The sequence below is a fragment of the Acinonyx jubatus genome, chromosome D2, assembly GCF_027475565.1.
Source record: "Acinonyx jubatus isolate Ajub_Pintada_27869175 chromosome D2, VMU_Ajub_asm_v1.0, whole genome shotgun sequence".
Lineage (NCBI taxonomy): Eukaryota > Metazoa > Chordata > Mammalia > Carnivora > Felidae > Acinonyx > Acinonyx jubatus.
In genome coordinates, this window is record NC_069393.1 from 69,016,370 (window position 1) to 69,033,070 (window position 16,701).

General features: G+C 42.5%; 1 protein-coding gene across 6 annotated transcripts in view; it reads left to right on the forward strand.

Annotated features, from left to right (window-relative positions):
- The first annotated feature begins 2,168 nt into the window (after positions 1–2,168).
- Positions 2,169–16,701, forward strand: part of PLEKHS1 (pleckstrin homology domain containing S1) — a 32,843-nt gene continuing 18,310 nt past the window's right edge. For 5 of the 6 annotated variants that reach the window (XM_027063131.2, XM_027063134.2, XM_027063133.2 and 2 more), the window contains exons 1-2: positions 2,169–10,820; positions 12,792–12,838. In XM_027063131.2, coding sequence (XP_026918932.1) covers positions 12,811–12,838 — 28 coding nt within the window. In that variant the 5' untranslated portion in view covers positions 2,169–10,820; positions 12,792–12,810. The remainder of the gene's footprint in view (positions 10,821–12,791; positions 12,839–16,701) is intronic. The other variant, XM_053207600.1, reaches the window with a different exon arrangement.

The following is a 16,701-nucleotide window of genomic DNA, read 5'->3' on the forward strand; positions in this document are numbered from 1 at the left end:
ATGCAGATAAGGGGGTGTCCCACTGCTTGAGGATTCCGAGACGGGTTCCTGGAGGAAATATCAAATCCTCTTTGATTTTAGCCACCCCAGAAAGGGTGAGAGGAGGCAGTACAGAAGGGGAATTTTTTTTTTAAATGTGACTTTTTCACTTTAGAGGTTCTCAAGCTCCGGATGCCTGAGAATCCTAGGGGATCTGTGTATGAAGCAGATTCCTGCACCCCCATCGACCCCCCATTGTAATTCTGTATTCCTGGAATGGAGACCAGGAACCTGCTCATTTAACAAACCTACCTGGATATTCTTATGTAGGGGTTTTATACTGATCTCAAAAGTCTCCCTTGCAGATCAGCAAGGCCTAAATGAAACAGCTGGAAAGAGATCACCAAAGGGCCAGCAACGTATTGGCTGTTCACAAGAGCCGGTGTCTTAGCTCAGGCTGCTGTAACATCACCGTGGAGTGGGCGGCTTAACCAACAAACATATGTTTCTCACAGTTCTGGAGGCTGGCTGGGAAGTCTAAGATCAAGGTGCTGGCAGATTCCGTGTCTGGTGAGAGTCCACTTCCTGGATCATAGATTTCGCCTTTCTGCTGTATCCTCACATGACAGGAGGGATAAGGAGCTTTCAGGGGTCTCTTATGAGGGCACTAATCCATTCATGAGGAGCCTACCCTCACAATCTAATCACCTCCCAAAGGACCCACCTTCCCATGTCACCATATTGGGGGCCAGGACTTCAACATATGAATTTTAGGGAGACACAAACATTCAGTCCGTACCACCTGGCTAGCCATCTTACCCCAAGATTGAAGAGCAAAGGATCCAAGGCACGCATGTGCTCGGGAGTACAGACCGCTTGCCCAGGAACTTCAGAGGCTGTACGGGAGCCTCAAGGCCATGGCAACTTTTAGAGGAAGCCCATGACATGTCAGGAAGGAGCAGATGGCAGACGGCTTGCAGTGGATGGGTCCAGGTGCACTGCTTCTCCAGCTGCTTTCAGCAGGCACACTTCTTTCTTCTTCCTCTCCAATCACTTAGGCAATCATTTCTAAAGAAGATAGGCCACCCATGTTTTCCCTCCTCTGGTACTTCATGGGTACCACAATGCAAAACACTCCCTTTGACAACATTACTAACATGTTTAAAGGAACTTCCCTCTACAACACCTTTCGTTATGATTACATTATTATAATACAGTATTCTAATAAGTGTTAAGTAGGGAAGGGAAAAAAACCAATTTTCAAGTGAATGTTTTTTTCATACCAGGGTAAGGGGCTAACTCTTAAAAGCTTAGGAAAATCAGCTTTTGCAAATTATCTTTTCTGAAGCTTCCAGCTGTATTGGATGCTGACAGGTTTTTAAGCACTGAGATGAAAGAGACAAATTCTTTTTCTTTTGCATGGCTAATTGCAATTCTGCTGAGCACTATGAAGCCTGCTTTCCTCTTGAGACATTTGCCAGCATATGTTAATCGCACAAATATTTACAGACTGCTAAAGCACAGGGGCAGCTTATACCAAAAAAGATACAGAACACTTGAGAAAAAAAAAAAAAAAAAAGCCTTTCTGACACATCACATTTGTGGCCAGCTACCCAGAATCAGTGTAAACTATTTGCCCCTTAGCCTCAGCCAATGTGTTTAAAGAACATTGTCCCTGGGTTGATTTAGTGTTTACTTGGCTGCTAAAGTCTTTCTTCAAAAGCCTTGACACTTCTTTCCCTCAGGGTTAAAAATAAGGTTTCCAAAAATGTATATTCATCTTATGGGTTGCTGTATTGTCAACCATTAATCTCTCAGGCCACCCAGATGGCACGGAAGAGGTCTATCCAATGGTTTCCGAACCCCAAGGAGCTTCAGGAAGCTAAACAGAGCAAGCTAGACGCCTTGACTAGCAAAGCCACAAACTCTTAGTACCACCTTGTTTTCCTAGCATGCTAGTTAAGAACAAAGGCTCTGGACTCCCGACAGCCCTGTTCAAATCCTTGCTTTGTCACTTCCAAGTTGAATGACCTTGAAGAATCTCTCAACCTCCATAAACCTTGTTTCTCCATCTTAAAATGGAAATAGTCCTATGTAGGTAGAGCCTGTAAGGAGTAAGTGAAATAATGAATACAAAACACTTAGCACAATGCCTGGCACACAGAAACTCCTGAATAAATGTTTGATGGTGTTTTTTAAACCAGTCTGAACTTATAAATAATTTAGGCCACACAAAGAAGAGAGGGAAAGGTGGGAAAAAAGGAAGTACAAGTGGATTCTAATATCCAAAAGAGCCTCTTTTGAGAATAATGGCTACCCATGCAGAAGAGAGGAGGGACATGGGCAGGAGCTCAAACTGGCGAGTTGCTAAAAGATCACAGGAAGGCAAGAGAGTGTTATAGCCTCAAGCCAAAGCTTCAGGGTATACAGATGCCCGGGAAAATACAGGATGCCCAGTTAAGTTAGAATTTCAGACAAACATTTTTTGGGGATAAGTATATCCCAAATATTGCATGGAACATACTTATGTTAACAAAAAATTATTGCTGGGGCACCTGGGTCTCTGAGTTGGTTGAGCGTCCGACTTCGGCTCAGGTCATGATCTCACATTCGTGGGTTCAAGGCCTGCATCAGGCTCTGTGATGACAGCTCAGAGCCTGGAGCCTGCATCAGATTCTGTCTCCCTCTCTCTCTGCCCCTCCCCTGCTCGCGCTCTGTGTCCGTCTCTCAAAACTGAAATTAAAACATTAAAAAGTTAAAAAAAAAAACTTAAAAAAATTATTGCTTAATTGAAATTCCAGTGTAACTGGGAATCCTGTTTCTGAGAGGGTTTTTTTTTTTTTTTTTTGATTGTTTTTGTTTGTTCTGTTTCATTTTGTTGTTGCTGTTTTGGTTTTTTGTTGTTGTTTTGTTTGTTTGTTTTGCTCCATGTGGCCGCCCTGGCCCTAACTTCGCAGACAGCTGCTCTGGCTGTCCTCACCTCATCTTGGCCCTGAATTCCCACCTCACGTTGAGAGGAGTCAGAGAAATAATGTGTGGGAAATGGCTTTGCAAACTCCAAAGAACTATAACATCAAGTAAGGAGACATTTCTTTCAGTGGGCGTTGTTATGAAAACACTGAGTCATCAAGCAAGAGCTGGGTCTTTGTGAATTTAAGGAGATGTATGGAAAATTCCGAGGAGTTTGGGGAGTGTATTCAGAAGGGGAGCCTCAAAGGACCCCAACGAGAGGGACTAGACGTGACGCTGGCCAACTGTGGCTGCACTGAGACTTACCTGGAGTGCTTTACCGGTCCCCAGGGAGCACCTAGACCAAGTGAGTCAGGACCTCTGAGAGTGGGGCCAGGACCAGTGTCGTTAAACCTCTCCATGTGATTCCATTTTGTAGCTGACCTTGCAGACCAGTGGTAGAATACACCTGTAAAAGGGACGTTGAACAGGTGAGACACCTTGGGCCCTGGGGTCCCCGGGAGGGATAGTTAACACCCCTTAGTGAGGTTGGATGTAAGAAGGGGAGGGAAAAAAAGAAGAAGAAGAAGAACAAGGGAGGAGGGAATTTGTAACGATAAGATTTATCCCATCTGCCTTTTAAAATTCTTTTTTTAATGTTTTAAAATAATATAAATACCCAGGGCAAATTTTTTAAGCCAGGAGGTTTGAATGTGAGTGAAAGGGAGTGGGTTAAATAAGAAAAGCAGGCGGGAATTTTCTATATTTAATCAAGCAGCACCTAACAGCCACACACCCAGTGGGGACAGTGGTCCCTCTCATTTGGGAGGACCAAAGGATCCATTTGTGATTGAGAAGAACTGTGTTGGAGGGTTGTACTTTCCGTGAAGTCACAGATGGCTCACAATTTTTCTTCTAACTTATGACAGGACTTGTGGTAGCTGAGGACCAATTTCTCTTTCAGGCACAAAGATTTAGAAGGTGTGGGTGGTTATGTAAAAATGTAGGAATTCATGTGCTGAGTAAGTGACACCTACATGAGAAGCCACCACTTGTCTTTGATTAGCATGACAGTCACCTAACGGGAAGTGTGTATTTTCAATCAACAAATATTTATTGAACTGTGAGCTGAGCACTGTTCTTGGCATTGGTATAGAACAGGTAATAAAACCCTCTTGGTCCTCATGGAATTTATATTTCAGTAGAAAAGACAGTTCATATAATTTCAGAAAGTGAGAAGAGGGTATACGGAAAGATAGAGGAGGATAAGGAGCTCAGGAATGGTGGAATGGGCAGAGGGCAAGTTAAGTTAGGTGGAAGGCTGAGAAAGCCCTTTCTAATGCCTACATCTGAGCAGAAGCTTGAATAGAGTGAAGGGTGCACCATGTGGATATGTGAAAAAGGGTTGTAAGCAGAACAAGCAGCAAGTGCAAAGGCCCTGAGGCAGCTACCACCTGGCCCTGTTTAAGAAACATCAAGAAAGCCAGTGCTGCAGAGCAGGGTGCTGGGAAATAAGGATGAAAGGCAGACAGGACCAGATCATGTAGGGGCTTTCGATCAAGGTGAGCACCTTGGATTTTGTGCTAATGCAGTGGGATGGAAGCCATTGGAGGAATTTGAGCGGGGAAGTGGTAGGGTCTGATGAGCTGTTGTGAAAGACACAATAGAGGGAAAGAGTGGAAGAAGGGAGCCCAGGTGGGAAGCTGTTGCCGTCATTGCCTAGGTTAGGTGGGATGATGGCGGGTTGCAGCGGCCATGGAGGTTATGAAAGTGGTCGGATGTGGACTTTATTTTGGAGGTAGAGCCAGCAGGAGTTGCCGACAGATTTGAAGTGAGATTGTGAGAGAAAGCTAGAAACTGAGGATGCCCCCCAGGTTTATGGCACAAGTAGGTACGTAAATGGTGCCAATTCCCAAGCTGGGTAACACATTTGGTAGGAAGGGTGCAAGCAGTGAAATCAACATTGGTGTTTTGCACAAGCTGCGTGAGCTACCTATCAGACAGCTGAGGTGGACCCTTCCGCGAACCCCCCCAATCCCCACTCTCCCTGTATTAGTTCTCAATGGCTGCAGGAACAAATGAGTGCACATTCAGTCACTCAGATCAGCACCAATTGGTTCTCTGAGAGTTACAGAGGTCCGAAATCTAAAATCCAGGTGTTGGTAGAACTGTGATCCTTCTGAGGATTTCAGGGGAGAATATATTTCCTTGCTTTTTCCAGCATCTAGAGACTGCCCACATTCCTTCTCCCTTGGTCCCTTTCACTATGTTCAACCCAGGAATGTAGCATTTTCTCTCTCCTGTAACCAAATGCCTCCCTCCTCTAATGACCCTTGTGATCACATCAGGCCCCTCTGGCTAAACCAGGATAATCTTTCCATTTCAAGATCCTTAACTTACACCTGCATGCAAGGTAACGTAAGGTAACGTATTCATAGACTCCCAGGAGTAGGATGCAGACATCTTGGGGGGACCATTATTTAGCCTTATCACTACTTCCTTATCCTCAAAAAACCCTGATGGAGGTCAAAAGAGCAAGGCGCCTAACTGAAACACCACCTTTCCCAGGCCTACTTGCACAGAAAGGTGCCCAGAGCATCTTGGAAAGGAAACCAGTGCATGCTGATGGTGGTCACCCCTATCCCTCATTTTCATCACTTCAGGGCAGTGGCCTGCTCTCAAGTGCCAACAGCCACAGGCCTTTGCCTGAGGAGTCCCTCTGGTCTCCTGAGCCCACTTTGCGACATGTACGACAGGCCAGAAGTGCCCGAAATTAATGTCCCCCCGGTGATTGACAGGAGTCAGTGTATAAATACCCCAATTCCCTCCCCCTGGATGAGATAACAGGCAGGGGGTATGCTGGCTCCCTGAGTTTCTCAGTGGGCTTCAGCTCCAGTGACCCTTAGTGGTAACTTACCTGATATCAAGCCTTTTATCAACCAGCTTCCCTTCTTGGTTGTGAAACAGGAAAAATAATATAATATCTGCCTTGTGTCCCTCAAAAGGTTTTTGTGTGTCCAGAAGGAGACACTGCAAATGCTTTGTAAATGGTAAACTACAGAATCATTTAAGGGGTATTACGAGACCCACAGACTATTAGGGCTGTTGAGTACCTGAAGGTCATCTTGTTACCCCAGAAAGAGAAAGAGGACAACTCCAAGGGCTAATGAATGGAAGCAGACCAGAAGGATAAATGTGGTGTCCTAATTCTGGATCTGGTGGGGTTTGGCTCTATCATGATGTTTATTACTAAGTTCTCTCTTAGATGATTTCTAAGCCTCCTGGGGCCTCTACTTATTCATATGAAACATAGAAAGAATGGCCTGCAGTGACACTGTCACTATGTAGAGTACTTGGGGAGAGTCTTCAAAATCAGGGAGCCCAGCCCCTCTCATTAGAGGTGGGGATTATGCATAATCTCAGTTGCAAATTGCAGACACAATGCCATTAATTTATTTGACAAAGATTTGTAAAGAACTTACTACCTTCTGAGCACTATTGTAAATTCTTTACAAACATCTGCTCATTTAATTCCTATAACCACTCTATCAAGTAAGTACTATTATCATTCTCACTTTAGAGACGAGGAGACTGAGGCATAGAGAGGTTACATGACTTCTCCAAGATCACAGAGCATAGCAATGAACCCGGGAAGTCTGACTCCATGCTCAAAAATGCTGTGCAGTGCTGGGGCACTCGAGGGGCTCAGTTGATTAAGCATCCGACTCTTGGTTTTGTCTCAGGTCACTATTTCAGGCCCCATGTCAGGCTCCATGCTGACAGTGCAGAGCCTGCTTGAGATTCCCTCCCCCTCTCTTCTGCCCCTCCCCTGCTCACTCTCTATTCCCCCCCTCAAAATAAATACATAAACATCTTAAAAAGAACACAAAAAAACTATGTCAAAAATACTGTACTATGCTGAGTTGCCTTCTTTTTTATCATTTTCTTCTTCCAAATTACCTCCCACATCTATCCCTGGGCCAGTTCCTAGTGTTCAAATCATAACATCTCTCAATCAAAATGATTTCCATTTGCACAAGACAATTTAATGTAAATTGACTTAAATAGTCAAGGGAATATCAGTTCCTCCTAATCAGTGAGTCCAGAGGAAGGATGGAATTCAAGCATGGTTTGACCCTAAGTTTGCCAGTCATCAAGACAGAAGCTCTGCATCTCTGTAATTCTTTCAGCTCTGCCCTTTCCTTATCCTGTCTTTTTATTTATTTATTTTTTTGGGTTCGCACCCCTCAAGGAAGCAAAATGCTCTTCCATCCACACATTGCACTATCCAGAGAAAGAAAGGGAGCCTTTGACCCAGCATCCCACTCATGAGGCAGGTTACTTCTGCCTCTGAACCAGTGGCTGAGGCCAAGGCTGGGATCCAGAGAGTGTCTGCTATCTAAGAATCATGTGCACCCCAGGGATAATTAGGAGGAAGTGGGCAGGTAGGAAGGCTTCAAGGCCCAGATGAGGTGCCACCTTCTCCACAAGATCTCCCTTTTGGTCTCATCATCTTCCATCTTTGGAAGAATAGCTCCTTTCTCTGAATTCCCGTGTCTCTTGATCTGCGTTGCTCTGACACCATTCACCACTTCATATTCATCATTTTGGATTCCTCCTGGATCATCTCCACTTGACTCTCCACTATTTCCCACTCTTTTCTGCTCTGTTCACCCCAGCAGATGGGCCATTTCTCTTTTGTAACCCACTCCCATCAGATTTTCTATTCTGCACCGTGGCACGAAAATAGCGCTTGCCAAGATCGTGCCCTCCATCTTGCCAAATCCAGTGACCTGTTCTCCGTTCTCCCCTTGCTCACCCTCTTGGCAGCAAGTGACGTAGGGGACCCCTCTCTCCGCTCAAAGCGTTTGCTTCCACTCCCAGATACCACATGGTTTTGTGTTGTCATGTACTTCTCTGTTCTTTTCTACTCTCTTTTGCTGGCATCTCCCCCATCCTACCCCACCCCCACCCACCTCTGCTCTCTCCACGAGGGCCGTGGTTTTGACAGTGGCCACGTTCCCCTTCCTACAACCACTGCTCCCATGTCATGGCACCTCACCCACAGCTACTACTCTCATCAGCATCTGGAAACACTGCCCCCTCTCTTCTTATCCCCGCAGACCTGGAGGTGGTAAAGGTTTCCCACTATTGCTAGACAATGAATGCTTCATCATGCCTTGCTGGGTCTCTTAATGCAGCCAACACCTCTGTAGACCGTCCCTTCAATAACTCTCTTCCATAAATCCTTGGAGTGTGCTCTTCCCTGATAGGACTGACTAGCACTCTGCTTGTTTCCTTATGTCACTCTCCCATATTAGCTTATAAGGTCACTAAGAACAAAGTCTGTGTTTAATTCTTCTTTTATCCCCAGGAGTGCTTGCTATCCAATTGGTACCAATAAATGCTGAAACAAAGCATTCTTTCTTATTAACTGCTTTCAGCTTAAACAGGAAGTGAAAGCAATAAAAGCATTTAAACACACACACACACACACACACACACACACACACACATCTCCCAGGACAAAAAGCAGAAGGATGAAATAATGCTAAATTCTGATGTTATGAGTTTTTGCCTGATTTTTCAAATTCATGATGTATTCAAAATCCATATGGATCATGCTTTTTCCTCTCCAGGCCCAGAAGTTAAAGAGAGTTACTTCTATTACAATAGAAATTGAAGTACAGGGGCACCTGGGTGGCTCAGTTGGTTAAGTGTCCAGCTTTGGCTCAGGTCATGGTGTTATGGTTCATGAGTTTGAGCCCCACTCAGAGCCTGGAACCTGCTTCAGCTTCTGTGTCTCCCTCTCTTTCTGCCCCTCCCCTGCTCTCACTCTCCCTCTCTCTCTCTCGAAAATGAGTACACATAGAAAGAAACTTTTTTAAGAAATGAAATTGAAGTACCAATAAACTGAGAAGCAGGGAAGCCCCATTGCTGACCAGCGGGGGGATCTAGGAAACACTGGGTGCTGGGATTTGCATCACACCCTATGCTGAGATGGGCTTTGGGAAAGAAGCTCTATGGGGTGTGCCCACCTTTGGGGGTCTCCTTCCTACTTTGCTTGTCTCTCTCTCTTCCTATTATGAACTACATTGCCACTCTTTCCCTACCAACCCTGATCCTATTGCTCCAGTGCCAACCAGGTGGGTAGTATAAGGATTCAGGGCAATAAGGGGAAAGGAAAGGAAGGAAAAAGAAACCCCCATCTTCCCTCCTCTGGCCCTAGTGGTGGTCTTATTAGCTGTCTCCTTCACCTACAATCTTTGGGCCATTCTCTATCACCGATTGTAGATCCCCTAGTCCCCAGAAACTGGACCTAAATATTCTTTTGAAATAAAGAGGATTCTGACTACAATCTTCTATGGATTCCAGGGTCCTCCTTTGACATCTGTATCTGCTATTGCTTTTACAAATGAATCCAAGTATAAAAATTGACACTGTTGTGTATATATATGTTGGGAGAGATGAGTGGAGATGATTACGTTTATTCTGTTTCTCATATTTCAAAAATCTTTAGAGAGTTTCCAAAAGGATAAACTGAATGTCCATGGGGATGACCAAACACCCTTGCCTCTCAGTTCCTTGCCTTCCTCATTACCAATGACCTTTTGTCTACACTATCACAAAGCCACCCATTCCCTGCAACTGCTCTATTTTTAAGATAATCAGTCAATCATTCTGTCTCCAAGCAGCACCTCCTACCTTTCCAGCCAACTGGTTCCATCTTTCTTCAAGTTCATCAGTGCTTCCTCCCTAGGAGTCCCCTTCTAGTCTCTTTCCTCCATATGTCCCTCTGATACCATGGTTCATCATTTGGGGCAGTCTTTCACAAATATCTTAACTTCCTTTGCTCCTTTACTCCTTCATCTATCTGTGATATCTCCCTGGCATAAAAAAAAAAAAAAAAAAGCATTAACTTGAAACAAAGCTTACTCCCCAACTCCCCCATTCTTCTCCTGAATAGCCAAATTGCTATTACTAGAGAAAACCATACATCCGTCAGACAGGCCTCTTGGCAAATTCAAGATCACCCATCTCAAGAGGCTCTCAACTCTCCCAGCATCAAGAAATACTTGTAGAGTGGGGAAATATCCATGGAAGGTGCTCTGGGAATTCTGAAATGAATGGACTGCGTGCAGGTAGAGAAACAAACAAAGAAACAAAGCTAATAGATGAGGGCAGAAGGGAACCAAATGGGAAGAGTAATTTGGAAGCAAAAGGAAGAGAGGATTTCAACAAGGCTTGACTGCCATTCCCTCTTGTGAGTAAAACTCTTATTTTTAAGACTTATTGGGTGGCTGTACAAGACAGCCTGTCTAGTTCCACCCTGTTGATGGCAACTCTCTTATAGATGAAGAAGCAGATCATCCTGGAGATTGTTGGTGTGTGCAACTGTGCTGGAGAAGGCAGGCTTTCGTTTCCTCATCTGGCACAAAGGAATCCTTCCTACTTTCCCCAGGAGGGCGTTGGGAGGAAACGGATTGGTGGGAAGCAAAAGGATTATTTCAGTAGTAATGACTGCAGGAGGTCAAGGCAAGGCTGAGGCTGTTCTCAATAAGAATCATTGTGACTAAAGACAATGGCTAGTGGGAATTTTTTTTCTTTGTTTGCTTTTATTTTTTGATGCTAGACAGCTGGAATGCCAAGGGCAGTTCTGTGCCAAGCCACAAAAAGCCCGAAAGCCCAGGACTTCCCCTCGGACAATAGCTTCCATTTTAGCTTCGGGCAAGAGTAAAATCTGTCCTAAGATAGTTTAGGAACTTCCTGTTGGTTCACATTTCAAGCAGCTTGTATTTAATTTTCACCTTGCCACTCAGAGCTCAGAGTCAACAGGAGACCCAGGGACAGGGTACTTTGCTGAGAACTGACCAGCGACCGGCTGGCTGCCTGTAAGTACTGCTTGGTTTGAATGTTTTAGGTTCTCAAGGCTTCTGGTAATCTGAAATATTAACTGAGCAAAACTGCTGTTATGGGCTCTTGGTTCATAACTTTCTTGGATTGTATAGTCAGAAGGAAATAGGACCTCTTGATATCACACTCATCAAATCTCAAGTGACATTAAAATGAACAGGTTATAGACAATGATAGTGGGTGTAGATTCTCTTGAATGGGATCAAAGAGATAAATCTGAAAGGCTTTTTTGTTCTGGGGTAATGACAAGAAATGCAAGCAGAACTACAAAAAGGTTTAATTATTTTATTTTATTTTATTTTATTTTATTTTATTTTATTTTACTTGAGAGAGAGAGAGAGAGAGAGGGTGCACAAGCAGGGGGAAGGGGCAGAGGGAGAGAGAGAGAATCTCAAGCAGGCTCCGTGCCCGACACAGAGCTTGATCTCACCACCCTGGGATCATGGCCTGAGCTGAAATCAAGAGTTGGACGCTCAGCCAACTGAGCCACCCAGATGCCCCAATTCTCCTTTTTTAAATAGAAAGAGAAGCAAAGTGGTTCAGACAGCAACTCTCAAGTTAGAATTCTGGGTCTGTTTCTTTTTAATTATGAGATCAAAGGCAAATTGCTTAGTCTCTCTATCTGTAGTCTCTTTCTTAGTCTCTCTATCTCTAACAGTTTCTCTATCTGTAAAATGGGTATTGTACCATTATAAAACTAGTATAAGCTTTATAGTATTATATATAAAAATATATGTGAAATCTATATGTTTTATATATAAAACACGTATGAAATTGAATGAGATTTCATATTTAGTGTATAATTTTGTTTATATAACATAAGCTTAGGCTTATTTTGCTTATGTGAGCAAAATTTATATAATAGGTTTCATATATATATAATGGATTTCACATATGTATACATATACTGGTTTTAATATATATAATATGAAATATATTATGTATGAAATCCAGTATTTATATACACACACTTGAATCTTGAACAACATGGGGGTTAGAGGTGATGACCCCCCATGCAGTTAAAAATCCACATATAACTTTTGACTCCCCCAAAACTTAACCACAAATAGCCTACTATTAACCAAAAGCCTTACTGATAACATAAAAAGTCAGTTAACACATATTTGAGTGTTATATGTTATTGTATATAATACGCAAAGTATGTATCAAGGGCCCTTTGCCTCCCTCCCATTTTATCGGCACTGCCCGGGCACTGAAGTGCTCAATGCTTTCTTCTGTTTTGAAAGTCTTACTAGTTCAAGGTAAGAATTGATCACCGACACATCCCTGGTTTCGAAGATCTCACCTGCCCTGAGGCCCTTTACCCTGTAGGATCCCCCTTCTCTCACGGCCCCACGTTGGTCAAGGGATCACCAGCATAGCTGCCCAGGACAGGACTCCACCTCTCAGAGTCAGTTTCACCACGTGGACCTCAGTCCCCAGAGTCAGGCAGACACCTGTGGCAGTTGAAGAACAGGGTCCCTGCTCTTCGGTTTTCCCCTGGAGAAAGCAAGTTCCTGGCATGGAGAAGCACTTATCTTATGCTTCCTCTTGGCTAGAAATGCTTTCTCAGCTGCATTTGGTCCATAGCATCCTGCCCTCTGCCCTGTTCTTGTCTCTTCTCCTCCGTGCTGCTTCCCCCATGGACTTTGTGGTCAGAGTCACTTATGGAGCAGGAGCAGAGAAGGCCCAGGGAGCATGGTCCCTTCAGTCATGCTAGCAACCCCTCCACGAACCTGTACACTTGGTGAGCACAAGCAGCTTAGATATATCCTTGTAACTGTGGCTACTTTCAGCCTTGGGAACAGAATGGAAAGTGGGGGGCTGATAACCCATCTCAGCAGCATTCCTGGGCACCATCCTGACACTGGATGTTTGAGTGGTTAATCAGTGAAGCACGCTGTTGTTTGAGGACTAACCGACATTTATTTAACTCTTCCTTTTGACAGAGAAGAACAGACAGCCATAATGGAACCCAAACCTCAGAAGAGTCCAGGTACCCAAGGAATATACTCTCTTACGGAAAAACTTTATTGAAAATGACAAACAATTCTCATCAAGCTACCCAGGATACAGGAGATAGTTTTAGTGAGGATAATGGGTGGCATTCTGGGACAATGATTCATGGTATGGACAGTGTAGCAGAAGCTGCTGTGTTCAGCTAATTATTGTGTAAGCACTCACCTATCTAGAAATTTGACATTTTTTGACTTTTCATTAACCAGATGTTCCATCTGTTGCTTGGAGATGGTGCTGAAACAAACTATAGCCCAGAAGAGACCGAAGAATATTTCATAATTTAATAGGAAATTCTCCCTTGGAGAAACTGCCTAAATTGTTATTATAGGGGTAGCTCGAGGTGTATTATTCAAAGGTCCTGTTCATGTTTACACAGTTCATTGCAGGTGGGTAGTTAGAAAAGCTGATTTAGGAGGAAATAATTTAGAAATCAAATGATCAAAGCACCTATCATTAGTAAGTCACTGTGCTTCATATTATAGAGGATATACAGAGTAAGTAATAGAGTCATTGCTCTCAATGAGTTTATAAATGTTGTTGGGAAGTTAAGATAAACACATGTGAGTAACTGTGCTGAGAAGCTAAGATAAGCACAAACAATCGGGATATGATAGGAATCATGAAAGTGAGTGTGAAACATTATGGGAATCTGAAAAAGAAAGGGCATACAAGTAGTTTTGGGAATCTGGAGAGGTTTTATGAGAAGGCATTGGACCCTAAAAGTTGTATAGGGTTTTAAGAGAGATTGGTAAAGAGCACATCTCGGCAGAGAGGGATGGCATGAACAAAGCAATGAGTGGATTAGAGGCAGGATGTATCAGAGGGCAATGTGGATATAAAGTAGGACAGTGGAGAGTAAAGGATGAGGCTGTGGAAATATGGCACTATATTGTACCAGACCTTGACCTCATTAGACCACCAATCCTTGAACAAGAGAATGGCATCATTAGATTTGCATTTTAGACTGGTCCTATTTTTTGAAATAGCCTTTTTCTTTTAATGTTTATTATTTACTTGTTTGTTTGTTTGTTTATTTATTTTGAGAGAGAGAGAGAGGAGGGTGGGGAGGGGCAGAGGGAGAGGGAGAGAGATGATCCCAAGCAGGCTTCACACTGCCAGTACAGAGCCCAACTTGGGGCTCGACCTCACGAACCATGAGATCATGACTTAAGCCAAAATCAGGAGTCGGATGCTTAATTGACAGAGCCATTCAGACACCCCTGAAATAGCTGTTTACAGTAAAAATGGCATACAATAAATTGCACATATTTAAAATGTACATTTTGTTAAGTTTTGATATGTGTATATGCCTGGGAAACCATTACAACAATCAAGATAATATGCATCACTCCCAAAAGTTTTCTGTTATTGATTATTGGTTTGATTCCATTATGTTCTGAAAATATACTTTGTAAACCTTGGATCCTTTCAGATTTATTGAGACTGGTTTTATGGCCCAGAACATGATCCGTCTTGGAAAATGTTGCCTGTGCCCTTGAGAAAGGTGTGCATTGTGCTGTTGTTGAGTGTTCTATAAATATCAATCAGGTCAAGTTTGTTATTGATAGTGTTGTTCAAGTCCACTAAATCTTTATGATTTTCTGCTTATTTTTTCTATCAGTTATGGAGAGAGGGGTACTGAAATCTCTGACTATAATTGTGGATTTGTCTATTTCTCTGTGCAGTTCTAGCAGTTTTTGCCTCAAGTATGTTGAAAGTCTGTTATTAGGTACATAATTGTGTAGGATTATTATGTCCTTTTGGTTAATTGACCCCTTTATCATTATAAAAAGACATTTATCCCTGGTAATGCTATTTTGCTATGCAATCTGATCTTACTATAGCCAGTCCAGCTTTGTTTTGACTGCTGTTGGCATGGTATATCCTTTCCCTGACCTTTTACTTATAACTTATTTGTGTCTTTGTGTTCGTTTTTTTAATGTTTATTTATTTATTTTGAGAGAGAGAGAGAGAAAGTGCACAAGCAGGGAGGGGCACAGAGAGAGAGATAGAGAGAATCCCAAGCAGTGTCTGTTCTGTCAGCACACAGCTCAGATGTGGGGCTCGAGTCCACTCCCATGAAGCATGAGATCTTGACCTGAGCCGAAATCAAGATTCAGACATTTAACCAACTGAGCCACCCAGGCACCCCATGTGTCTTTATATTTAAAATGTGTTTCTTGTGAGTACCATGCAGTTGGGTCTTGCTTTCTTATCCAATCTGACAGTCTCACCCTTTTAATTGAATTTTTTAGACCATTTACACTTAATGTGAATATTGATGTGATTGGGTTTGAGTCTATCATAGCATTGTTTTCTATTTGTCTCATTTTTTTCTTTGTTCACCTTTTCCCTCTTTTTCATTGTTTTTTGAATTAATTGAGTATTTTTATGATACTATTTATCTCCTTTCTTGGCTTATTAATTGTAACTGTTTTGTTATTTTAGTGGTCACACTAGGGCATATAGTATATATCTTTAACGTATCACAGTCTATCTTACTACAAATGATATTACACCAAATCACATATAATATAAGAATTTTATAAAAGTATACTTCCATTTTCCCCTCCTGGGCTTAATGCCTTTTACTTAATGAAATTGCATTTTACTTACACATATGTTATAATCTTCACAGTATGTTGTTAGTATTTTGTTTGAACAGTCGGTTGAATTTTTAAATGTTTTAATTAATACAAAAACAAAATTCGTATATTTACCTTTGCAGTTACCATTCAGTGTTGTTCATTCATTCACATAAATCCAGATTTGCATCTGGTATCATTTCTTTCCACCCAGAGGGCTTCCTTTAAGCTTTCTTATAGTATAGGCCTCCTGTTTATGGATCTCTTTAGCTTTTGTATTATCTGAAAAATGTCTTGAAATTGCCTTTATTTTTTTTTTATTTTTTAAACATTTTATTTTATTTTTTGAGAGACAAAGAAAGCGTGAGCAGGGGAGGAACAGAGAGAGAGGGAGACACAGAATCTGAAGCAGGCTCCAGGCTCTGAGCTGTCAGCACAGAGCCCAATGCGGGACTCAAACCCATGAACGTGAGATCATGACCTGAGCTGAAGTAGGACACTCAATTGACGGAGCCACCCAGGTGCCCTGAAATTGCCTGTATTTGTCAAAGATATTTTTGCTGCATATAGAATTCTAGAATGACAGTGTTTTTCTTTCAGTACTTTAAATATTTGCTCCACTGTTTTTTTGCTCACATTATTTCTGATGAGAAATCTAATGTCTTTTGCATGTTTTTTTTTTTTTCCTTCTGCATACATATTTTCCTTCCTTCTGGCTGATTTTAAGGTTATTTTCTTTATCACTAGTCTTGAACAATTTGATCACAACATGCCTTAGTAGAGTTTTTTTCATGTACCTTGTGTTTAGGGTTCCTGACCTGCTTGGATCTCTGGGTTTATAGTTTTCTTTAAATTTACACACTTTTCAGCATTATGTCTTTAAATATGTTTTCTGTATCCCTAACCACTTAGGGATTTCATTACTTGTATAGTAGGTCACTTGAAATTGTCCCACAGTGAGGCACCTGCGTGGCCCAGTGGGTTAAGCATTTGACTCTTGATTTCGGTTCAGGTCGTGATCTCACAGATGGTGGGATCGAGCCCCGCATCAGGTTGTGCATTGACAGCATGGAACCTGCTTGGGATTTTCTCTCTCTCTCCCCCTCTCTCTCTTCCTCTCTCCCTCTGCCCCTCCCCTGCTCACTCATAAGAGTGCAATCTCTCTCTCTCAAAAGAAATAAAGTTAAAAAGATAAAGAAATTGTCCCACTGTGCATTGGTGCTCTTTTAACATTTTTTTTTATTCTTTTTTCTCT